This window comes from Oncorhynchus kisutch, linkage group LG19, assembly GCF_002021735.2.
Source record: "Oncorhynchus kisutch isolate 150728-3 linkage group LG19, Okis_V2, whole genome shotgun sequence".
In the NCBI taxonomy this organism is placed as follows: domain Eukaryota; kingdom Metazoa; phylum Chordata; class Actinopteri; order Salmoniformes; family Salmonidae; genus Oncorhynchus; species Oncorhynchus kisutch.
In genome coordinates, this window is record NC_034192.2 from 5,046,344 (window position 1) to 5,072,724 (window position 26,381).

Genomic DNA, 26,381 nt, shown 5'->3' on the forward strand with positions numbered 1-26,381 from the left:
GACTATCACAGTGCAGATGCATTTATACGGAGACTTGATTACACACAGGTGGATTGTATTTATCATCATTAGTCATTTAGGTCAACATTGGATCATTCAGAGATCCTCACTGAACTTCTGGAGAGAGTTTGCTGCACTGAAAGTAAAGGGGCTGAATAATTTTGCACGCCCAATTTTTCAGTTTTTGATTTGTTAAAAAAGTTTGAAATATCCAATAAATGTCGTTCCACTTCATGATTGTGTCCCACTTGTTGTTGATTCTTCACAAAAAAATACAGTTTTATATCTTTATGTTTGAAGCCTGAAATGTGGCAATAGGTCGCAAAGTTCAAGGGGGCCGAATACTTTCGCAAGGCACTGTATATCCTTCCTGTTTGGCCCTGTCCGGGGGTGTCCTCGGATGGGGCCACAGTGTCTCCTGACCTCTCCTGTCTCAGCCTCCAGTATTTAGGCTGCAGTAGTTTATGTGTCGGGGGGCTAGGGTCAGTTTGTTATATCTGGAGTACTTCTCCTGTCCTATTCGGTGTCCTGTGTGAATTTAAGTGTGCTCTCTCTAATTCTCTCTATCTCTCTTTCTTTCTCTCTCTCGGAGGACCTGAGCCCTAGGACCATGCCTCAGGACTACCTGAGATGATGACTCCTTGCTGTCCCCAGTCCACCTGGCCGTGCTGCTGCTCCAGTTTCAACTCTTCTGCCTTATTATTATTGGACCATGCTGGTCATTTATGAACATTTGAACATCTTGGCCATGTTCTGTTATAATCTCCACCCGGCACAGCCAGAAGAGGACTGGCCACCCCACATAGCCTGGTTCCTCTCTAGGTTTCTTCCTAGGTTTTGGCCTTTCTAGGGAGTTTTTCCTAGCCACCGTGCTTCTACACCTGCATTGCTTGCTGTTTGGGGTTTTAGGCTGGGTTTTTTGTACAGCACTTTGAGATATCAGCTGATGTACGAAGGGCTATATAAATCAATTTGATTTGATTTTGATTTGACAAGGACAGGTGAAACCAAATGGACCTCAAGCAGAGCTCCCAGTACAGTAGCACCATATTGAGAATGACTCAACATTGAGAATGACTCAACATTGAGAATGATTCAACATTGAGAATGATTCATCATTGAGAATGACTGAATGAGTTTTGTGCTGCGAGCGGTCAGACGTATTGAGATGAATAGTAAAGTTAGTGACCCAAAAGCAATGTGCTTTCTGGACAAACATAGTGGGCTGGATTCCCTATTCCGTCTCTAATGTCAATATTAAACTCCTTCGTCATCCAGCTTAAGCTGAGAAAGGCTAGCTTTATTTATAGAGCACAGAGGTGCTTGGATAACATTATTTTCTCTCCACACAAACAGCATTTTCTCAATGACAAGACCCCCCCCCCCCCCCCCCTCCCAGTTTGCTCCTGGGTTGTAAAAGAGAGAGATGTGATTTTGTCCTCCATTGGGCATATTGTAAAGTATTACCACCCACGATGTTCAACATTTGCACAGATATTATACTCTTGTATGATTCCTTCTCTGTATGCAGTTTCATTACCTGGTCCACATTCTTACACTGTAAAGATATTGATAGATGTGGACGGATTTGAGTTTTTCTTTCTTGTTTTTTTATTCCCTGCACACATTGGTGAAGGCTTGGCCTTTGATAACAGGTTTCTACATTCCCAGAAAAAACATCAAAAGATAATAGATTTGTCTGTCAACATCTTTCATTGTGCATTGAACAGAAAAAAAACATGTTCTTTCAAGTCTAAATCATTCATTTGTACCGACCTCTTTGATGGTCAAAGCCAAAGCTTGAAATATGAAAGTATACCAACAAAGGTGCTGAGATTATGAAAGAAGAAGCAGATACAGGACTCTGTTGGAGAGGTTCACATGTTGTCAGAGACAGTCTCTCCCGGGGTATGTGGTTAATCTCCTACCTGTGGTTGTGTGGTGCTCTTGAACTGACCCCTGACCTTGGGCGCCTCTCCACGTGTCTCTAAGTGCTACTTCACTCTGCTCTCCTACTGGCCAATGGTCTCTTCTTTATCAGCTCCTGTCATCCAGAGGGATAATTATGGGATGTTAGGGGGTGTTCTGTGGCTGATGGACAGCTACAGTTATTTGCTCCAAAGTATTTTTCTTTATGGGATCTTTCCACCGCAATGCTCATCAGACCAGTCGGAAGGAAATTGTCTGTACCATGCTAAAAGCAAGGACGGCTTTGTTATTTTCTAATCATCCTCCATGAGAAAGCGATGCCATGGGGGTGGTAATAAGAAGATCAGGAGTTGATTGCAAGGCACAGTATATGAATGGCTAGCTATTAGACTAGCTGAGCTAAACATCTTATTCAGCATGCAGCAGATCATGAAAGGTATAGTGGATCGTTGTTTTCCTGACAGTAAAAGTCAGGTAAGATACTGAACAGTTTTTATATGTATCAGTAAATAGCTACATTGAAACATATAACCACTCCTTTGGGGAATGTGCATAATCAAGAGGGCAAGCGGTAACATCATGTTCGTAGACCGGTAAAAATAAACCCATGACCCTTTACAGGTGGGGATGAATGAAACCGTGGCAACGGTTCAAACAGAAGAGTGAGCAGCCATCCCTGTCTGGGTGGGGCCACCCCAGGGACCCTGCTGACTTCCCTCAGCTTGTTAATTATCACCCTGTCAGCTGTGTTATGTAAGAAAGAAAGCACCAGGAAGCTGAATGATGAAGGGAAACATGCCTGGACAGATTCCCCACTAATAAGGGACAATAAATTCTTCCAAGAAGTGGAAATGAATGAACAAGCACTTGAGTCACTTAAATGGTTGATATGGAGAGAGGTTGAATCGCATTAGAATGCAACAGTTATTCGTGGCCTTCTCAATACTAACCTCTAGATATTGAAAGGTGCTCTTGCAGGCTGTTATAAAATAGTTTCACTGTTACAAAACAGTTTTAATTTGACTGGTCATGAGAGAGAGTAGGTCAACAGGTTGATTCACTATTTGTTCTTTCCTTACAAATGAGCTACGTTCGGCATTGCTGGTTTAGCTTGTGTTTCTTGTATTTGGCTTAATCAGTTCGACATCTTCCTTATAATTATCATCCTCCTCTTCATCTTCATCATCAATATTATAGTCATTGTTTTCAACTCTTAATCATCATCCTATTTCCATCAGAGTCCGTCAGGGTTTAACACTATCCTTCACTGTCCATCACTTGTTTATATTTGGTAAGGAAATGTAACCTTGCAGTTTGTTTTAGTAACTGGTCATTGTGTCAAAGCAGGTCATGATGTTGTCCTCTTCCTCTCCCTCGCTTCAACAGAAAAAATAAAGAAAATTGTAGAAAAGAAAAAAAGGAGTGCAAAGTTGATGCTATAACAGAGTAGCAGAGAGATACAGAGATACAGACTAGCGAGGCAGTGAATGGGGAGCTCAAGCTTCCCCATTCAGGTGTGGTGGCTTCTGGTCCAGAAACTCACTGATCCTGACAAAAGCGAGAGAAGGCTTTCTCATGTATCCAACATTGAAACAGTTTCTCCAAATGGGTTTATCCTCAATGTTCCGGACTGTACATTAAAAGCATGGTCTTATTGGTTATGGCAAGAAATAACCCCCCCCCCCGCCCCAAAAAAATAATAATAATAATATATATATATAAATAATTATACACTACACAATTCTTCAATATAATCCTATCACACAGACTGTTAGCCAAGCACAAGTCCTGGAAAATGACAAACATAAGTATTCACATCACAAGTGTTTCTAAGTGTTCCTTGGCGTACATACGTATCACTGACAAACTGAAATGCACCACCCACACAGACAGTGTGGTGAAGAAGGTGCAACAGAGCCTCTTCAACCTCAGGAGGCTAAAGAAATGTGGCTTGTGACCTAAAATCCTCACAAACTTTTACAGATGCATAATTGAAAGCATCCTGTCGGGCTGTATCACCGCCTGCTACGGCAACTGCATTGCCCGCAACTACAAGGCTCTCCAGAGGGTGGTACAGTCTGCCATACGGATTACCGGGGGCAAACTACCTGCCCTCTAGGACACCTACACCACCCAATGTCACAGGAAGGCCAAAAAGATTATCAAGGACATCAACCACCCGAGACACTGCCTGTTCACCCCACTATCATCCAGAAGGCGAGGTCAGTACAGGTGCATCAAAGCTGGGACCGAGAGACTGAAAAACAGTTTCTATCTCAAGGCCATCAGACTGTTAAACAGCCATCACCACTAGCACATTAGAGGCTGCTGCTTATAGGCATAGACTAGGAATCACTGGCCACTTTAAGGAATGGAACACTAGTCACTTTAATAATGCTTACATATCTGGCATTACTCATCTCATATGTATATACTGTTTTTCTATACTATTCTACTTTACCTTAGTCCGTTCCGCTCTGACATCACTCGTCCATATTTATATAGTCTTAATTCATTCCTATTTAGATTTGTGTGTATTGGGTATATGTTGTATAATTTTTAGATATTACTTGTTAGATATTACTGCACTGTCGGAGCTAGAAGCACAAGCAATAACATCTGCTAATCACGTGTATGTGACCAATACGATTTGAAGTCTGAATATTGCCAAACTTCCTTTGACAATTTGTACAACCTGTGACCAGCTCATCTCCAGCTGTTTATTTGCCATTCAACATGTGTTAGAGCCAGCTTATCTGAATTCACCATAAGGGCATGTTGAGGGTGTTGCTTAAACAGACAGACTTTGATGGGGATTTTTTTAATTATGCTAATTAAATCCCAGGGGCGCGGACATCAACTCTAGGGTGTTAAAGTCAGGACAACCTGCCCTCTACCTACTTCTGAAACAAGAAATGGCTCCATTCCAGTACAATTTAGTGCTCCACTACGACCTCAAGTGGATCAACTTGACCTTTAGCTTCTGTGGACAAAAGCTTCTAGCTTGCTCCCTATTGGTGCCTTCAATCAAGTACATGAGACATTGGAGTCACAAAACTCCCTAGTCTTGATCCATTCGCTCTCAGGCCATTGCTGTGCACTACAGTGCAAAGGGGCAATATCACCGTTTATACCCGCGGTGCTGCCCATTCACCCTCAAACACTTCCATGTCAATCTCCATTATGATGGATCATTCATATCTTCTTTACACAACTGCCATAGCCATGGTCTTTAAAGACAGTCGTCATACATACAATGTATACAGGAGGATACATTCATCTACTGTACGGACAGACAAATATGGGTGGTAAACAGTTTTCATTAGGAATGAACAACAATGTACTGTGCAATATACACAAGGTACCAGCACAAACTGTACTTTCAAACTAATGCTATTTTACATAGTGTGATTGCTACAGTCAAAAAGTCAGCATCAAGCACATTCACATGATGAGTACCCTCGTAATGACTCCATACTCAGGATTCCATATGGTTATCGTAATTAAACAGACCGTTGAAGCAATTTTCTGATTATCTGCATTTCAAAACATGTGTTTACTGCTAGTACACAGTGATCATGTTGGTATACAGTATGCCAGATGGTGAGATGCTGGAGGATGGGCATGAGATGCAACACATAAGAGTGAAGTCTGTTTGAGAGTTTAATGGCTCCGGTATGTTAGCATGGCAACAGCATAATGGCTACCTTTTGGGCAAGATGTGAAGTTCTAGAACATGTAAGTCTGTCCTGTTGTTGTCGTAAGTGGTCCATTGACCTAATGGCCAATGTGGCTGACTGACTTGTACTGACCTCGCTTTCTCACTGCAAACGGCAAGGACTCCAGTCACATAATACAAAACTGTGGGAGGACCTGGGCACTACATGTTTTTTCATACACCGGGGTAGAACCACATATGGTACAGTCGTGGCCAAAAGTTTTGAGAATGACAAAAGTATTAATTTCCACAAAGTTTGCTGCTTCAGTGACTTTAGATATTTTTGTTAGATGTTACTATGGAATACTGAAGTATAATTACAAGCATTTCATAAGTGTCAAAGGCTTTTATTAACAATTACATGACGTCAATATTTGCAGCGTTGACCCTTCTTTCTCAAAACCTCTGCAATCTGCCCTGGCATGCTGTCAATTAACTTCTGTGCCACATCCTGACTGATGGCAGCCCATTCTAGCATAATCCATGCTTGGAGCTTGTTAGAATTTGTGGGTTTTTGTTTGTCCACCCGCCTCTTGAGGATTGACCCCAAGTTCTTAATGGGATTAAGGTCTGGGGAGTTTCCTTGCCACGGACCAAAAATATAGATGTTTTGTTCCCCGAGCCACTTAGTTATCACCGTTGCCTTATGGCAAGGAGCTCCATCATGCTGGAAAAGGCATTGTTCATCACCAAACTGTTCCTGGATGGTTGGGAGAGGTTGCTCTCGGAGGATGTGTTGGTACCATTCTTTATTCATGGCTGTGTTCTTAGGCAAAATTGTGAGTGAGCCCACTCCCTTGACTGAGAAACAACCCCACACATGGTCTCAGGACGCTTTACTGTTGGCATGACACAGGACTGATGGTAGCGCTCACCTTGTCTTCTCCGGACAAGCTTTTTTTCCGGATGCCCCAAACAATCAGAAAGGGGATTCATCAGAGAAAATGACTTTTCCCCAGTTCTCAGCAGTCCAATCCCTGTACCTTTTGCAGAATATCAGTCTGTCCCTGATGTTTTTCCTGGAGAGAAGTGGATTCTTTGCTGCCCTTCTTGACACCAGTCCATCCTCCAAAAGTCTTCGCCTCACTGTGGGTGCAGATGCACTCACACCTGCCTGCTGCCATTCCTGAGCAAGCTCTGTACTGGTGGTGCCCCAATCCCCCAGCTGAATCAACTTTAAGAGATGGTCCTGGCACTTGCTGGACTTTCTTGGGCACCCTGAAGCCTTCTTCACAACAATTGAACCGCTCTCCTTGAAGTTCTTGATCCGATAAATGTTTGATTTAGGTGCAATCTTACTGACAGCAATATCCTTGCCTGTGAAGCCCTTTTTTGTGCAAAGCAATGATGACGGCACGTGTTTCCTTGCAGGTAACGATGGTTGACAGAGGAAGAACAATGATTCCAATTACCACCCTCCATTTGAAATTTACAGTCTGTTATTCAAACTCAATCAGCATGACAGAGTGATCTCCAGCCTTGTCCTCGTCAACACTCACACCTGTGTTAACGAGAAAATCACTGGCATGATGTCAGCTGGTCCTTTTGTGGCATGGCTGAAATGCAGTGGAAATGTTTTTTGGGGATTCGGTTCATTTTCATGGCAAAGAGGGACTTTGCAATTAATTGCAATTCATCTGATCACTCTTCATAACATTCTGGAGTATAATATAACATAACGTTCTGGAGCGAAATATGATACATCTAATGCTCTGAGAGATAATAAGGACATACTTACAGTAATTCCATGTAGTCCTGTAAAGTACAGTAATATGTGTCCCATTATCACCTGCCTGTTATTACTGTAGGTAGTTATACCATATTCATCATATCTAAGTCAAGACCAGGTGACTCATTTCCTTACAGGTCTATCCCTAAGCTGTAGGAACTGCTCCAGCTCCACCTGCTGGTTCTTTTGTCTCCTCTATCAATCAGAGCTCCATTATCTGCCGTTCTCAGGTAGCTACTGGATGTGCATGCTTTGGCTCTACCCCGGACAAACACTTACAGTGCCTTGCGAAAGTATTCGGCCCCCTTGAACTTTGCGACCTTTTGCCACATTTCAGGCTTCAAACATAAAGATATAAAACTGTATTTTTTTGTGAAGAATCAACAACAAGTGGGACACAATCATGAAGTGGAACGACATTTATTGGATATTTCAAACTTTTTTAACAAATCAAAAACTGAAAAATTGGGCGTGCAAAATTATTCAGCCCCTTTACTTTCAGTGCAGCAAACTCTCTCCAGAAGTTCAGTGAGGATCTCTGAATGATCCAATGTTGACCTAAATGACTAATGATGATAAATACAATCCACCTGTGTGTAATCAAGTCTCCGTATAAATGCACCTGCACTGTGATAGTCTCAGAGGTCCGTTAAAAGCGCAGGGAGCATCATGAAGAACAAGGAACACACCAGGCAGGTCCGAGATACGGATTTGGATACAAAAATATTTCCCAAGCTTTAAACATCCCAAGGAGCACTGTGCAAGCGATAATATTGAAATGGAAGGAGTATCAGACCACTGCAAATCTACCAAGACCTGGCCGTCCCTCTAAACTTTCAGCTCATACAAGGAGAAGACTGATCAGAGATGCAGCCAAGAGGCCCATGATCACTCTGGATGAACTGCAGAGATCTACAGCTGAGGTGGGAGACTCTGTCCATAGGACAACAATCAGTCGTATATTGCACAAATCTGGCCTTTATGGAAGAGTGGCAAGAAGAAAGCCATTTGTTAAAGATATCCATAAAAAGTGTTGTTTAAAGTTTGCCACAAGCCACCTGGGAGACACACCAAACATGTGGAAGAAGGTGCTCTGGTCAGATGAAACCAAAATTGAACTTTTTGGCAACAATGCAAAACGTAATGTTTGGCGTAAAAGCAACACAGCTCATCACCCTGAACACAACATCCCCACTGTCAAACATGGTGGTGGCAGCATCATGGTTTGGGCCTGCTTTTCTTCAGCAGGGACAGGGAAGATGGTTAAAATTGATAGGAAGATGGATGGAGCCAAATACAGGACCATTCTGGCAGAACCTGATGGAGTCTGCAAAAGATCTGAGACTGGGAAGGAGATTTGTCTTCCAACAAGACAATGATCCAAAACATAAAGCAAAATCTACAATGGAATGGTTCAAAAATAAACATATCCAGGTGTTAGAATGGCCAAGTCAAAGTCCAGACCTGAATCCAATCGAGAATCTGTGGAAAGAACTGAAAACTGCTGTTCACAAATGCTCTTCATCCAACCTCACTGAGCTCGAGCTGTTTTGCATGGAGGAATAGGAAAAAATGTCAGTCTCTCGATGTGCAAAACTGATAGAGACATACCCCAAGCGACTTACAGATGTAATCGCAGCAAAAGGTGGCGCTACAAAGTATTAACTTAAGGGGGCTGAATAATTTTGCACGCCCAATTTTTCAGTTTTTGATTTGTTAAAAAAGTTTGAAATATCCGATAAATGTCGTTCCACTTCATGATTGTGTCCCACTTGTTGTTGATTCTTCACAAAAAAATACAGTTTTATATCTTTATGTTTGAAGCCTGAAATGTGGCAAAAGGTCGCAAAGTTCAAGGGGGCCGAATACTTTCGCAAGGCACTGTACCTGTTCCAGAGCATCCACTGGTTTGTGCAACAGAATGCAAACAGAGAATTAAGACCATGCATATCTGAAACAACAACAATGACAAGCATTCCGCTACACAGCAATAGCATCTGCTAAATATGTGTATGTGACCAATAAAATGATTTTATGTAAGCCTAATACCAGTGAATATCAGCAGCTGATTTAATTACATTACCTACTTTTGTTATAATAATTAAATATGTTATCTTTTTAACCTTCGACTGTAACCTCCTCTGAAAAATGAAAGTTCATTCAAGTGGTGATTTTCAGGAAGAGATATAAACAAAAATATGTTCACATTCCTCCAGACTTAATGGAATCTCCCATGAGGATGTGTATGTAGTAAGTAAACAATAGAGTTGACAGGAAATTAATTGCTGGATCCACCCAGTTGCCAAGGTGATAGCCACAAGGAATTTATTGTTTCAGGAATGTGTTGTTTTTGCAGTGCTGCTGGCCATGTTGGATATATTGACAGTATCAATTATGCACTGTGACTGTTAAAACCACTAGAGAGAGACATTTAGCTTTACTCCAAGAGTGGCAGTCAGAATTGATTTCATGCCCAGCAAAGGTTAGTGGACTATACTCCACTCCGTGGTGAAGGGAGTTTCTGGTTACTCCACCAACTGAGTAGAGCAGAGGCCAGGCCTTGTGGAATCCAGCTTTGACTCCATCAGTATGTCCAAGGTCAATACTTAAAAAAATGTAAATTGTGAAATGCCTACTGTGTACATATGTTTGTCCTCTGTAGTTGCTTGCCTTTCTTTGCTGAAACCCATACTTTTTCAATAAATGTTAATAAAATACAACCACCAACTGTTTCCTTTTTGAGATTCAATTGGCACATAACGTAGTTGCCATCTTAGAGCAACAGCAATGGGCAAACAGTCGGTGGTTGTATTTGGATTTCAGCAAACAAAGAAAGGCATGCAACTGCAGAGGACAAGTGTAGGTACACTGTAGGTGTTCCACAATTGAAATGTTTAGAAGTATTGACCTTGGGCAAATCGATGTAGTCAGAGCTAGATCCCAGTCTGGTCTCTGATCCACTCTGTTGGAGGAGTCATCAGAAACTTCCTTCACCACGGAGTTTAGTACTCTAAGCAAAGGTATGCTCAACTGGCTGTTGGTCTATTCATTTTTATTTTATTATTATTAACCTTTATTTAACAAGGCAAGTCAGTTAAGAACAAATTATATTTACAATGACGGCCTACCCTGGCCAAACACTCCCCTAACTCGGACGACGCTGGGTCAATTGTGCTCCGCCCTATGGGTCTCCCGATCACTATCGGTTGTGATACAGCCCGGGATCAAACCAGGGTCTGTAGTGGCACCTCTAGAACTGAAATGCAGTGCCTTAGACTGCTGCGCCACTCAGGAGCCCAGTAGTATCTTCCCAGTGCATATTTTCCTTTGATACAACTAGGATTTAATCCTGTGTCAATTTGCCGGTTGACCACTGTTATTTTCAGAGTGCACCCAATTTCCATAACTTCCCAACTCTAAACTCATTGTACTGATTACTGAAGTGCCCTTAGACAGTCCATCAAATCAGCCTGCAGCAGAATGCTCACCAAGCTAAGTTACGTTGCGTAGAGACCATCAGAACCTAAAAGGATGAAATTATGTCCTACACCATCGTCGCTCAAAGATTGAGACAAGGAGCAACACTCATAATGTACAGCTGTTGTGTAAAAACCTGACAGACAATCTGTTAACAAACAGTTATCAGACAGCTTGGTGGAGCAACAAAATCATATTCATATTAGTATGATATGGTATTCAATCTGATTGATATTCATTAAGTAAAACACATGAATAAGATAACTCACACCCATATAAATGTTATTTGTCTCATGTATAATGGTCAGTTTTCTATTAGTTATTTTATTCCCTCCAAAATGAAAACCAATAGTATTGAAATCAAAAAGTAATTTTACCTACACATGGTTGAAATTGGATTGAATAGCAAACACAATAGAGTGGTCTGTGATTGGCCTTGGTTTGCGCATGCGCAGTGGGAAGTTGGGAATTCGCCATGCAGCTCTATCGGTAGGTGTTTGCGTACGGCTCGAGAGAGAGCCCTGAAAAGTGAACTTTTGGAGTAGCGTTAAAGTCGCCCGTCAAGGAGTCGACGTCTGTGCAGTTATTCCTTTTAGAACTGGGTAAGTGTTTTTTTTTCTTTTCTATTTCAGTCATCACGGACCAGTTTTTTTTGTATTTTGACCGTCAATTGTATGGTTTACATTTAGTCTGCGCCATTGGGTTATTTATGGCCAATAACAGTAGTATTTCTATTAAACTGAAAAACAATTGAAAATATTTGACACAAACTTTCTTGGAAAGTTATTTTCTCATTGAGTTAGGATACTGCTGTCCACAGCTATCAGTACGTTAATCAGTTGATGAGACTGCGAAAACTGTATTTTTGATTATATATATATTTTTAAAGAAGAAAAAAAAAGACACGTCCTAAGGATAGCATGCAGTCACATGTAGTGTATCCAATGACTGCAAGGATAATCATTTAAAATCTGTATCAGTGCTGCAAGACAACCACAAGTCCAGCTGAAAGTTGTTGTCCAAGCCAGGTACAGCCGTAAGGCCAGACTTCCAAGAGCTATAGTGACAGCTTTATGTTGACAACTGTGCCCTCCAACCTAGTACCAAGGAAACAATCAACTGGATGCCTCCTTTTGAAGAAACGTTTTTTCAAGAAAATGTCCATATTATGTGCAGAATAGTTTTGTTGACATTTTTAATTTCCTCATGCAGTGTGTCCTGTCAGTTTGACCCTCCGGCAGAGTTGAGTCAGTTCCAGCAGAGGTGAAGTTCATTGATATAGTGTGGGTTGGTCCTAGTTTGTTGCAGAGAGCAAAGTATTTTAGCCTACAGCTCCTTCATCCAGTGTTCGACTGAGTTATTTGACAGACCCAGCTATCCTAGCTATTGTAAATGAATAGATGTCTAGCATCTAGCTTAAAAAAAACCTTCAGCTGCACCCATTCTACCAGATTTTCGACCTACTTTCCCCACACGTTGCATCCCATCTGTACTTCTGGAGGACGACTACTGCAGTGGCGTATTCTGAGTGGTGGGACAGCTCCTAGGCACAACTCTTGGTCAAACACAGAATGTTGAGAAACAGTTTGGGCCATTGCTGGGGTAGACCTGATCCTTGTACTTGACATTTTAACTTGAAGACTTTGTTTCGTTTATTGCATTTGTTGTTGAATTCTTATACACATATTTGCATTTACAGTAGCCTAAGGAATTCCTGATGGGAATAATGTGCTTTCTGTTCCCACGAAACCTCGGACAAGATCTTTGGCTTAAATTTTTTTTTTTAAGGATTCAATATTTAAAACCTCAATTTTTTTAAATTGTGCTCCTACATTTCTTTGTGTGCTCCTACATTTTTCAACTTAGTTGAACACTTGCTCCTTGTAAAAAGGTCAGCGTAGAGCCCTGAGTAGTAGCTGGGAAAACGGCAGTGTGACAAAGTAAGACCTTTCTCACGCATGTGACAGGAAGGACTTCCTAACTGGACAAGGCAAAGGTCATCCTGAGTGCAGGGATGCTTTGGCCAGCAGCCTTGTTCACTATATAACCTAGCCTAACTTCAGAGATGATTGCCTCTGTCTTATTTGTGTTCAGCCATTCCAAGCTTTCAGGCCCTGCTTCAAAATTCATATTCAGTCTACCGTGGCAGATAGTCAAACATCTGCGCATCACAACTACAGCTAATGATGACTAGCCCCAGGACATGCATAGGAAATCCATAATTAAACTGACATTCAGTTTCAGCGTGGCTATTAGTTGTGATGGGGTGTTTTTTTTTATTGCTCTGTTCAGAATTGCAGTGTGTTGAATAATAACACCAGTCTGTTTGGAAGGGGTCTTTGAGGCCTACAAGTCACCACAACTAAGGGAACAATAAGGCCAGTCAGACATGTAGTGAGATGTCCAAAACAGCATTTTCTCCCTGTACTCTGCCCTGCCTGTGACCTTGCCTAGTTGCCCCCCAAGTGTGTTTTTGTCTGTAATTTAGTTGGGACATATGGACGTTTTACACACCTTGTGTTCTCTATCCCTTGCTTTCCTTGTGACTCTGTGCAGGACAAAGAGCTGTTTGTGTGCCATGTCTACGGCCACCACGACCACAGGGGTGAAGTCCCAGCCTACTATTACTACTGCAACCTGACCTCATATAGTTGTATGTTTTTGTTTTGCTTTACTTCCTGGCACTGAAGACTGAAAGCACCTGATGTTGTGTTTTTAGGTGCTGTATGACCAAACCAACATCCAGTACTACTTTTAAGACATTCATAATTTGTATGACGGAATCATTGTGCTATATGGGGTATTTCAATTCTCTACCCTACACTGAGCCCCCTGTTAAACAACAGCTCACCAGCTGAAGGGGAGACAATTGCATATGCCAGTTAAGTTCTGAAGCACAGCTGGAACTCTATAGCTACGTAGCTATTAGAATGTGTGTGTGTACGAGTGCTCGAGTGTGTGTGAGGCTCGTCAATGGGCCAGGCAGTGTGTTTTGCTTTTCGAATGAGTCGCCCCTCCCCCTCCATATCTCTACTGGTTGTCAAACTATGTAAATAAACCAGAATAACAGCTACCCAATGATTTCAAAGGCAAACCTGAGACAAATGGGTTAGCCTTCGCTTACAATGCACACATTCAATAATGAGGCCTTACTAGGAAAACATTCATGTAGAGAACCTTTTCCCCTAAGAGATTGAAATGTCTTATTTTCTAGTGGTAGACCTTAGTTTTGTCTGAGGACTTGGAAAGCTTTGATGGTTTGAAAAAGAAGCGACCCGCTGGTTGTTCAGAGGAGTTTACACACAATACCCAGTGTAGTGGATTGGTTGTTATCTGTGAGTAAGTGAGATTATATTAGGGGAAACTCCATGGTAACAGAATTACGCTGACAGTCACATGTTTCACTTTAAAATGTGTATCAAACAAAAAGCAATACATCTCAATTGACATGGTTTGGGATGAGTTGAACCGCAGCGTGAAGGAAAAGCAGGCAACAAGTGCTCATCATATGTGGGAAATCTTTCAAGACTTTTGAAAAGCATTCCAGGTGAAACTGGTTGATAGAATGCCAGGAGTGTACAAAGGTGTCATCAAAGAAAAGGGTGGCTACTTCGAAGAATCTCGAATAGAAAATATATATTGATTTGCCTAACACTTTTTTTCCTTCATAGTTTTGATAGCTCCACTATTATTCTACAATGTACATTTAAACCTTGAATGAGTAGATGTGTCCAAACTTTTGAGAGAGAGAGAAAATCAATCTGGAGGAGGTTTGAAGGAATCCAGGGGAGGGTGTTACAGAGTGCTGGTCATATAGGTCACAGAGATGCTGGTGTTGGTTACTGAACTGACACATACTGAGCACTGAACTGCTCTGGAATGAAAGTTTCAATGCCTTACCCACAGTAGAACTGCCTGTAGCCTTGAGCCGACGAGTTGCCATTACTGGCAGACAGTACTTTACAAGGCTGAATAGATTGTGGTTTTAAAACTTGTTTGGGTGAATCTGCCAGCCACTGATTGTTATAACAGCAATGGAAAACTCTTTCTTCTTCACCATAGAGTGGTACTTTACTGGTTCAGTGAGTCATTGTGAGAAGATGGGCTATGTGGTGTTAATTCCCACTACCCGTTTTAGTAAAGACACGCATTACAATTGTACTTGTTTTTCCATTTTGTCCATTGTACTCTACTTTCAAAAGGTTTGCTTCAGTTGATGGGTCCAAATTTTAATATTAGATAAAGGCCATGTTCTCAGGTATTAAATGTAAACTGCCCCTTTTTAGAACCAACTTATTTGGTTTTAAACAGCCTTTGTGGCATCAATTCTAGTGTTGAAATTGACTACAGGATAATTTTGGTCAGTAAGTCAACTCAGTTTTGTACGAGACTTTGTACGTTCATTTTTCACGACTTACTAGGGGGTTAGGTATGGATTGCAATCATCGTGCCCAGTGCCCACTAACACTAGAGAAGCAGCTGTACTGATTGCGCTCCATCAGCTGCCCACGCTCTATCCAATCTTAGCAACCAGAACCTCCAGACAGTGAGACAGACCTGCCCATTACACAGTGCCTCAGACTGGTTTACATAAGACCACACATTATGTTGAAATAACTTTTGGCCCTAGGCCCTTTATGGAGTGGCCACTTGCTGATGTGTTTGGTGTCAATCATTTGAGTCTGCCACTTTTTTGGGGCAGAATTGAAACTAACAGAGCACTCTTGATATATTGTATTATCAATATTCCAAAACCAATTGGTGAGCATCTTGTATCGCCGTGCGATCTGTTTTGTAACATGATTCCCTATGACACACTGCCAGACACTCACATTCTGGTAATAGATGTTGAGAAAGGTGTAAAAAATGAATAAATGGCACCGGAGCGCACATCTTGCCAGTGACTTACTAAGCTGAATGTGGTTCACTGTACCTGCTAGCTACTACCTGTTACGTAGCGTCATTGACAAACACAGAGTTGAAACTTAGCTAGCGAGTGATTTTGGGCACTGATAAAGCTTGTGCTTTAGGGCGATTCCATGGTAACAGAATCAAGCTTTGACATACATTTTAAATTAAAGAAACAAACGAAAAACATTGATTTCAAAGTTTAACAAACCATACAACTCTATGCACAAGGACTACTTTTAACAACTTCTACAGAAAAATGTACAAAAATAAATTTAGTGGAGGAACTGTGCAGATGCAAATAGTCTGGGTAGCCATTTGATTAGCTGTTCAGGAGTCTTATGGCTTGGGGGTAGAAGCTGTTTAGAAGACTCTTGGACCTGGACTTTGTACTCCAGTATCGCTTGCCGTGCGGTAGCTGAGAACATTCCATGACTAGGGTGGCTGGAGTCCTCTGACACTGCCTGGTATAGAGGTCCTGGATGGCAGGAAGCTTGGCCCTGGTGATGTACTGGGCCATACAGGGTCAGCGTGGCGGATGTGTTGTTACCTGCCCTTACCACCTGGGGGCGGCCCGTTAGGAAGTCCAGGATCCAGTTGCAGAGGGAGGTGTTTAGTCCCAGGGTCCTTAGCTTATTGATGAGCTTTGAGGGCACTGGTGTTGAACGCTGAGCTGTAGTCAATGAATAGCATTCTCACATAGGTGTTCCTTTTGTCCAGGTGTGAAAGGACAGTGTGGAGTGCAATAGAGATTGCATCATCTGTGGATCTGTTGGTGCGGTATGCAAATTGGAGTGGGTCTAGGGTTTCTGGGATGATGGTGTTGATGTGAGCCATGACCAGCCTTTCAAAGCATTTCATGGCTACAGACGTGAGTGCTACTGGTTGGTAGTCATTTAGGCAGGTTACCTTAGTCTTCTTGGGCACAGGGACTATGGTGGTCTGCTTGAAACATGTTGGTATTACAGACTCAGACAGGGAGAGGTTGAAAATGTCAGTGAAGACACTTGCCAGTTGGTCAGCGCATGCTCAGAGTCCTGTTAATCCATCTGGCCCAGCGGCCTTGTGAATGTTGATCTGTTTAAAGGTCTTACTCACATCGGCTGTGGAGAGAGTGATTACACAGTTGTCCGGCACAGCTGATGCCCTAATGCATGTTTCAGTGTTGCTTGCCTCGAAGCGAGCATATAAGTTATTTTGCTCATCTGGTAGGTTTGTGTCACTGGGCGGCTCTCGGCTGTGCTTCCCTTTGTAGTCTAATAGTTTTCAAACCCTGCCACATCCGACGAGCGTCGGAGCCAGTGTAGTACGATTCGATCTCAGTCCTGTATTGACACTTTGCCTGTTTGATGGTTCGTCGGAGGGCATAGCAGGACTTATAAGCTTCCGGGTTAGAGTCCCGATCCTTGAAAGCGGCAACTCTACCCTTTTAGCTCAGTGGGAATGTTGCTTGTAATCCATGGTTTCTGGTTGGGGTATGTATGTACAGTCACTATGGGGACGATGTCCTCGATGCACTTATTGCTAAAGCCAGTGAGCGAGGTGGTATACTCCTCAATGCCATTGGATGAATCCCGGAACATATTCCAGTCTGTGTTAGCAAACAAGTCCTGTAGTTTAGCATCTGCTTCATCTGACCACTTTTTTTATAGACCGTGTCACTGGTGCTTCCTGCTTTAATTTTTGCTTATAAGCAGGAATCAGGAGGATAGAGTTATAGTCAGATTTGCAAAATGGAGGGTGAGGGAGAGTTTTATACGTGTCTCAATGTGTGGAGAAAAGGTGGTCTAGAATAATTCCCCCCCCCCCCCCTCTGGTTGCACATTTAACATGCTGATAGAAAACTGATTTAAGTTTCCCTGCATTAAAGTCCCCTGCCACTAGGAGCGTTGTCTCTGGATTAAAAATGTAGATGACAACTCCCTAGGTAGATAATGTGGTCTACAGCTTATATGAGATACTCTACCTTTGGCGAGCAAAACCCTTACATATCGTGCACCAGCTATTGCTTACAAATATGCATAGGCCCCCGCCCGGTGTCTTACCAGAGGCTGCTGTTCTGTCGATAGTGTATAACCTGCCAGCTGTATGTTCTTAATGTCGTCGTTCAGCCACCACTTGGTGAAACATAAGATATTTGTTTAATAATGTCCCATTGATAGAATATGTGCTTTCAGTTTGTTCCATTTATTTTCCAGCGATTTGAATGTTAGCTAGCAGAATGGAAAGCAAGGGGAGTGTATCCACTTTTCGCCTGATCCTCACATGGAATCCTTATCTCTTTCTGCGAAACCTACATTTCCTTTTCCAGCGAATCACTGGGATCTGGGCCTGGTCGGGTGTCCATAGTATATCCCTCGCATCTGACTCATTGCAAAAGAGTTTTCTAATGATCAATTCATTTTTTTAAATGATTAGCTAACTCAATGTGCCATTGGAACACAGGAGTGATGGTTGCTGATAATAAGCCCCTGTACGCCAATGTACATATTCCATAAAAAATCTGCCTTTTCCAGCTACAATAGTAATTTACAACATTAACAATGTCTACACTGTATTTCTGATCAAATGGATGATATTTTAATGGACAAAAAATATGCTTTCCTTTCAAAAACGAGGACATTTCTAAGTGACTCCAAACTTTTGAACGGTAGTGTACGTTATATAGGTATGCGCATCGGTGTTAAACTAGACATTGGGCCGATGCCGGCATTTTTTGCTAATATTGTCCGATTCCAATATGTTCACAGATATATATCGTGCATCGGAAATGCATAATTATGGAAATTAATTTCATGTTTCACAGGTTTGGACAGGAGCTCAGTTGAGTATAATACAGTAGAGTAGAATATGGTAGAGTACAGCTCAATACAATATACTACTATACTCACTGTACTATCCAAACTTGTGAAACAAATGTCTATGATGGGTTCAGATTTGGTCCGGTCCATCTGTGGACGTTAACATCAAGGCCAGGGTGAACTGACCGAATATCAACTATTTTTCGACGTCCGGTGTCGGTCGGTGCTCAGTGGGTGAGGATGCCTGGTTAAAGTAAATGGAAGGAGTGGGAGCTCATAGGTAGGTGTCATAGGTAGGTGTCATAGGGCGGCGCACAATTGACTCAGTGTCGTCCTGGTTAGGGTTTGACGGAGACTGAGAGATTATCCAGACTGACTGTTTTAACTCTCTTGGTTTGACCACCAGTCAACAGAAAGACAAAACAGTTATGAGCTGAACATAACAGTATGCCAATAGGAGGACAGTAGCAGGTGACCCAACTGTGGTTTGTGACTTATAATTTCTCATTGTAGCCAATTCAGTTGCAATAGTTCCTTAGATTGTTTTGCGTAATTGCGATAACAATTTGGTTACGGAATTACGAGTTTTAATCACTTAATGATTTTACTGATAGCAATTTTAATTAACTAATTGGAAGGTCTAACATTTACTTGTTACTTCTGTGAACTCATTATCCTCCCTCATGAGGGGGAGAGATTTGAAAATATCTAAGTGAAAAAAAATATATATAAAAAAATGTAAGGAATTGCAAGGCACAATATTTCTTAGACGTGGAGGTAAAAAATGTATCCAAAACTAAATATGTGTTGATATTAGTTGGTAGGGGACTTTACGTCAACATTATTGTGTTTTGATGTATTTCTGATAGATGTTTTCTAAGACCATGTTTCCATCTGTTAATCCAGAAATCAAATACTTTACTGTTGCCAAATTTAAGATGGAAAATGTTTATGCCTTCATTTCACAAAAATATAGACTCTTCGCTTTCATTTGACACACAATTTGACATGCACCTATGAACTTCAGATGTTTGTGCTCATGGGTCCGTTTCGATGGACATTTATGTAGGATAGTTTGACAGCTTGCAAATGAGGACGTTGTAGACCTGTTCTAAGAAATCAGTCCTGAGGACACAGCCAGACTTTCCTCACTTGATACACTGTATGCAATGCACTGACTAGTTTTTAATGCAACCTTTTTACTTGAGAAATACTGCACCAAACACCTTAGCTAGATTTCAAATTACTAAGGTGCACAAACATCTTAATGACAGATTTCTTGATTTATCTTAGCCACTTGGTTAAAATAGTCAGAATCACTATGTTGTTGCTACGGTGACTCATGAGGGACAAACAGTACCTGCCAGGGTACGATATGTGAATATAACACACCCACAAGACAACTCTGGTTTGGCTTCAGTCATGGCCGCAAACTCTTTGCTTATAAAATAATACTCAAAACGAGGCCAAATCCAGAAGTGCAGTTGCCCATTTAATGTATTTACATCACATGTTAACTGTTATGGTCAGCCCCTATTAACTATCAGTCATGTGAGACTGGAATAATACTCATATTCTGATCCAGAATGTACCATTTAATTTACTGTGACCTCAAGCTGTGAGAGAGAAGCAGAAGGGGTAAAAGAGGATAAAAGTTGAAGAAGTTATATGATATCTTGGCAAATTTACTGATCTTTAATCTTTGGTAGAAACTTTTGTACAAACTCCTGTGTCTCGAAGGATTCGACCATCTGAATTATGATGTCACAGTAACTTAAGTTTGCCTGCTTTAGTGCCTTCCCTCTGCCCTTTCTTTATGCTCCTTGTTAGTTTCATTTTACTATCCCACAGAACGTTCGTTTGGATTCTTAAACTGCTGTTTCAGTTAGAAACACAACCAAGTTTTGGTTTTCCCTCTTGGGGTGTGAGACAGACGGCTGACCAAATAAAGCTGCCTCCCTCCCTAGAGTGAGATGGCCCTCCATCAGAAGGAAATGCCATGGGAGGAAAAAGCAATGGTACTAAAGGCGTCACCATGTTTCAGTTTGACTGGCGCCTAGCCATACTCGGCTAACCGAATGAGTGTGCTCGCGTACTCTCTTATAAGAAAGAGCGGCAATAGTGTCCATTTTGAGATGCTGTAGCCAGTATACACTTCCTCCAAAATAATCAGCATTAATGTAAGATAACTCAAGAAATCTGTCATTAGTTTTGAAGTTTTTCCCGAAGAGATCTTAGATGCGTAATTTTACATCTAACTAAGATGTTTGGTGCAGTACATTTCAGCCGAAAAAGTCAGCAAATAATGAATCTTGACGATAACGACGTTCAGATGATTTCAGTTGGAATGTACAGTGAACATTGATTCTGCTTTATGTGGCTTTTTGAAGGTTGTGAACCATCCAAGACAATTATGTGGACATCTTTATAAAATGGGAATTGTTTTCGACTGGAAAATGTTTGTTTGCGCAACTCCCTTTTCAGTTGCACTTCCATCGCTGGCACAATGAATCATTGTTTATTGACTAGTGCAGCTGTATAGCAAGGTGAATGTGAGCCTATTTTGGAGGGAGTATTACCCATGTAGCCTAAAGGGCCCATGATGGAAGTGAGTGACCGGACACAATGCCCTCAGTGTTGAATGTGCAGGCTCCCTCTCCCTGCCTCTAATAAAGATCAATGAGGCTATAAGAGGCCCCCTCCAACCCTGAGTTATGCTGCCCTTCTGCCCTGGACAAGGAGAGCGCTCTCATTACCCTCCAATTCAATTGATTTTGCGTCATGATGATTTCATATCCTCTCAGGCTATTTTACATTTCTCATTCAGATTGTACATTTATTTTCGTGAATTCAATATGTAATATAACGTTAGGCCTACCATGAAAGTGAAGTTATCTGGTCCATTTAAGTGAATGAGCTGCATGTGACATCCTGAGGTCAGGAGGCTGGGAATGATGCTTTGTTATGGAAGCTTGGATTTCCAGTCAAGCCAACATGCTGTGGGGAGAGATCCCTGGTAGAATGGGACCATTATTCCAGATAAGAACCAACTCTCAATCCCCATGACTGGTCTCAGGGAATCTTTGCTTCTTTGCTGGGGTGAGAAATCACTGTGGTTTTGCCTCTGAGAGCTCCTCTTTGTTTTTGACTCTCATGTTGTGGTTACTTACAGTTCACTTCACTCGCAATGCCATGGTCCTAGATTCCTTTCTGGTTTTGATTCCAGTGGCACTGATCAATTGTTTTTACCTAGACGGTCAATATCAACTAAGAACATTGGCCTACATTGGAAATCTCCATATGCCAATGTTGGGTAACAGCCTGGCAGTTTACAATCACCTTATCCTCTCTTTTCATTAGGTGGCCCAGTTACCCCACACCTGCTCCATGGAAACACCCAATAGGCCCCAAACTATTTCCAAGTAAACACCCAGTCATAGGCTTGAGTCTTGACCCCATAATTAAAGTTAATTGCTGAGGTCTGTCCTAAATGCGGTCATCAATGGGGAAGTTGTGAGGCACAAAAATTCCCAACAACTTCAGGCCACTAGATTTACAGTATAGGAGAATGCATGTATGTATGTATGGTAGGAGTAAAGCTGTTGACTCTGAGGTAGGAGGCTAGGACACATTTTATTCAGCCAGTGCATCGGGGGAGAAATACAACAGTTAAAATGTCATAATACAACCATGAATATTCATGATGGATAATATATTCTTTAGAAACCTTTTCAATTTGATGTATTTAAAAAAAATAAAGTTTAATGGGGAATATGATTTCATATTCATTCAAATGTACCAGGGACACCATAATGCCCCCAAACAAAAAAATACCAGACAATTGGGCTTCAATTTCCTGTTTAGCGAGCTTATCAAACAGATGGAGACAATCCTTTTCCACAGTTCCTCTGCCATGCATTGTAATTACACTTGATCACACAAGACATGGGAATCCTCTAATGTCCCATTCACATGGAGGGAGAAAAACCTACATCTTATTTGCAGTTTCCTTCTACAACTAACTGTAGGCTAGAACATTATCCTTACTACCAGGAAGGGGCTTACAAATTAAGGTGCATAGAAACGCCTTTTATCAAATATTACTGTAATTACCACTAAAGTTGTCAAATCTGCTAGTGTTGTAATGTAGGGGGTCCTGACTCTTGGGTGGTCTCTGTCCACTTTAGTTCTGTCTGTGTATAATGTGTAGACTTGAACTTCACAGGGGGTTCATGTCATTTACTGCTCAAGTTTTAAAAGCCTTTGAAATGCCATTTTCAGACTGATGTTTTTACACGCACATCGTCTAACTTGTACTGTACTCTGTAGTCTTCTGGGCAATGGCTGTAGTCTTCTGGGCAATGGCTGTAGTCTTCTGGGCAATGGCTGTAGTCTTCTGGGCAATGGCTGTAGTCTTCTGGGCAATGGCTGTTGAGGCGACATTGGTCTTTTTCTTGACACTTCTGTTTTCTTTCAGATTCACAGTGGGGGGGGGGAGGGGGGGTGAAGATGATGTCCGATGCCAGCGAGATGTTGGCAGCCGCCTTGGAGCAAATGGATGGGATCATAGCAGGTAACGTGCAAAACTCACTCACATTCTTAACTGTGAGGCTGATCCCCCTCAAATATGTACATAAATGCCTCTTAAATAAGCCCCTGATATCAATCCTCAGGACTAGGGTTCCCATGCTGCTGCTCTAAGGATGTGGCTGTGGTACTGGTCTGGGATGTTTCCCAGTGCAGTCCTCCAATATGAGAAAGCAAGACGTTCCATTGTTTCAGCAGTGATGGAAACCAATTATTCTTCAAGGCCTACTGCTAGTATGATTTACAGGCATTGCGTGCCCCATGGCCTGAAGGGAGGGTGGCACGCCCATGGGGATGTAAGTCCTATGTCTTCCATCTGTATTGTATTTTACAGTTCTGTATTTATTGTAGTGGTCATGTATGTGGCTCAGTACTTAAAACATGGCACTCGCAACCCGAGTTGTGGGTTTCGATTCCTGCTTGGGTCACATACCAAATATGTGGACTGTAGTCACTATTGATAAAAGTTTCTGCTATGTAAATGGAATACTACGGTATTACAGTACTGTATTGGCCAATGCAATTTTTGTAGAGCGGTGTGGCCCCAGCAAATACATTTTGGATACAGGTTTACTGTATAAGGGATGTGTTTCTTGTTTTGGACTTTCTGAAATATTTGCATATTGGTATTGTATTACTGCACTGTAGGAGCTAGAAATACCAGCATTTCACTGCACCTGCTGTAACACCTGCTAATCTGTGTACGCAACCAATAAACTTGAATTTGTTACATACATTCTGTAGTTGACAAACCATGTAAAATCTATAGCTTTACCAAACTTTAAGTTGTCATCAATTAAGGACAGTCAGATTAAGTAATTATAACATGTATTTTAAGCAAATAGAAGAGAATCATATCAAAAGTAATGTGAACATTGCATTGTGAAATAGCTTTATATGAACATGGGTTCCCGAATGGTGCAGTGGTCTAAGGCACTGCATGAGGCATCACTACAGACACCCTGGTTTGAATCCAGGCTGTATCACAACCCGGCTGTGATTGGGAGTCCTTGTAGGGCGGCGCACAATTGTCCCAGCGTCGTTCGGCTGATGTAGGCCGTCATTGTAAATAAGAATGTGTTCTTAACTGACGTGCCTAGTTAAATGAAAACAAACATGAATTGCAATATGAAACATGTATTTTTAGATGAAACACAAGTGTCTATGATCTTGTGTCTTGTACTAGTCAATTGCAAATGTGCTTTGTTTTGAAACTGCCTTTTTGATTTCTGTTTTGAGTGTTGAACTAAGAGTTGTGAATGTACCACGTTCTGAATGACAATTGCACCAAAGCAATAAAAAAAATGGTACAAGTCAGACACCAGAGGGAGGTTTTGGAACTATACTTTTTGGAATGGTAGATGAGCAGAGGAGACAGCTTTATGAGCCCAGGCTTTTCCACTGACTTGTGTAATTTATAGAATTGACCTTTCCAAGAGGGATGGCTGATCACGTGACATCCTCTAGCCCCTGTTACCACAGAAACCACAGTGTTCACACTCTCCCTGGCTGCCTTTTAGGGAAGACTTGTTTATTTATTTATCCCAATATTTATGTTTCTCTTCTACATTTCTGTGAAGGTTGACCTTTTGGAGCCGGTTGACAGATGCTGTCGAGCAGATTATAGTACATGCTGGAAACATGGCTTTTCCAAGTCCAACAAATAAGCTTCCGCTCAGGCCTCTTGCACCCAACATTTTTTTGGAATCGATATGTAATCTGTTTTTCTTTGCTTTTAAAATGTGTGGTATGTGACTTTCAGGACACATTCAGAAATCCACATCTGTAGCGCATCACATGGGTCAATGACATCCCACCTGGTGATACTGCCTTTCATCCTCCTCGTTGAAGGGAATTAGGAGAGGATGGGAGAGGCTCAAACGTCTAATCACAGGGCTAAAACTATAGATGTACCAGTCAAAAGTGTGGACACACCTACTCATTCAAGGGTTTTTCTTTATTTTGACTATTTTCCACATTGTAGAATAATAGTGAAGAGAAGAGATACGGTGACTCAGAGATATAACACCTATAGAATCAGTAACCAAAAAAGTGTTAAACAAATCATGTTATATTTTAGATTCTTCAAAGTAGCCACCCTTTGCCTTGATGACAGCTTTGCACACTCTTGGCATTCTCACAACCAGCTTCATCTGGAATGCTTTTCCAACAGTCTTGAAGGTGTTCCTACATATGCTGGGCACTTGTTGGCTGCTTTTCCTTCACTGCGGTCCAACTCATCCCAAACCATCTCAATTGGGTTGAGGTCTGGTGATTGTTGAGGCCAGCTCATCTGATGCAGCACCCCATCACTCTCCTTGGTCAAATAGACCTTCCACAGCCTGGAAGTGTGATGGGCCATTATCCTGTTGAAAAACAAATGATAGTCCCACTAAGTGCAAAACAGATGGGATGGCGTATCGCTGCAGAATGCTGTGGGAGCCATGCTGGTTAAGTGTGCCTTGAATTCTAAATAAATCACAGATGGTGTCACCAGCAAAGCATCATCACACCACCACCTCCATGCTTCATGGTGGGAACCACACATGCAGAGATCATCCGTTAACCTAGTCTGGTCTTAACCTAGTCTGCGTTAACGCAGCGTTTGGATCCAAGAATCTCACATTTGGACTCATCAGACCATCAGATTTCCACCGGTATAAGGACCATTGCCCGTGTTTTTTGGCCCAAACATTTCTCTTTTTATTGGTGTCCTTTAGTAATGGTTTCTTTGCAGCAATTCAACCATGAAGACCTGATTCACACTGTCTCCGCTGAGCAGTTGATGTTGAGATGTGTCTGTTACTTGAACTCTGAAGCATTTATTTGGGCTGCAATTTCTGAGGCTGGTAACTCTAATGAACTTATCCTCTAAGAAACTTTTGACATTTTCCGGATTGACTGACCTTCATGTCTTTAAGTAATGATGGACTGTCATTTTCTCTTTGCTTATTTGAGCTGTTCTTGCCATAATATGGACTTGGTCTTTTGCCAAATAGGGCCATCTTCTGTATACGACCCTTACCTTGGCACAACACAACTAATTGGCTCAAATGCATTTGGAAGGAATTTGTGGAATTTCTTTAACTTGTAACAAGGCACACCTGTTAATTGAAATGCATTACAGGTGACTACCTCATGAAGCTGGTTGAGAGAATGTCAAAAGTGTGCAAAGCTGTCAAGGCAAAGGGTGGCTATTTGAAGAATTTCATGGTTACTACAAGATTCCACA

General features: G+C 41.7%; 1 protein-coding gene across 2 annotated transcripts in view; it reads left to right on the top strand.

Moving 5' to 3' along the window:
• The first annotated feature begins 11,279 nt into the window (after positions 1 to 11,279).
• The window catches only part of LOC109910293 (liprin-beta-1-like), a 31,069-nt gene continuing 15,967 nt past the window's right edge, over positions 11,280 to 26,381 (top strand). Inside the window, exons 1-2 of one of the 2 annotated variants that reach the window (XM_020509439.2) lie at positions 11,280 to 11,455; positions 23,040 to 23,135. In XM_020509439.2, the coding sequence (XP_020365028.1) occupies positions 23,072 to 23,135 (64 nt within the window). In that variant the 5' untranslated portion in view covers positions 11,280 to 11,455; positions 23,040 to 23,071. The remainder of the gene's footprint in view (positions 11,456 to 23,039; positions 23,136 to 26,381) is intronic. The other variant, XM_020509438.2, reaches the window with a different exon arrangement.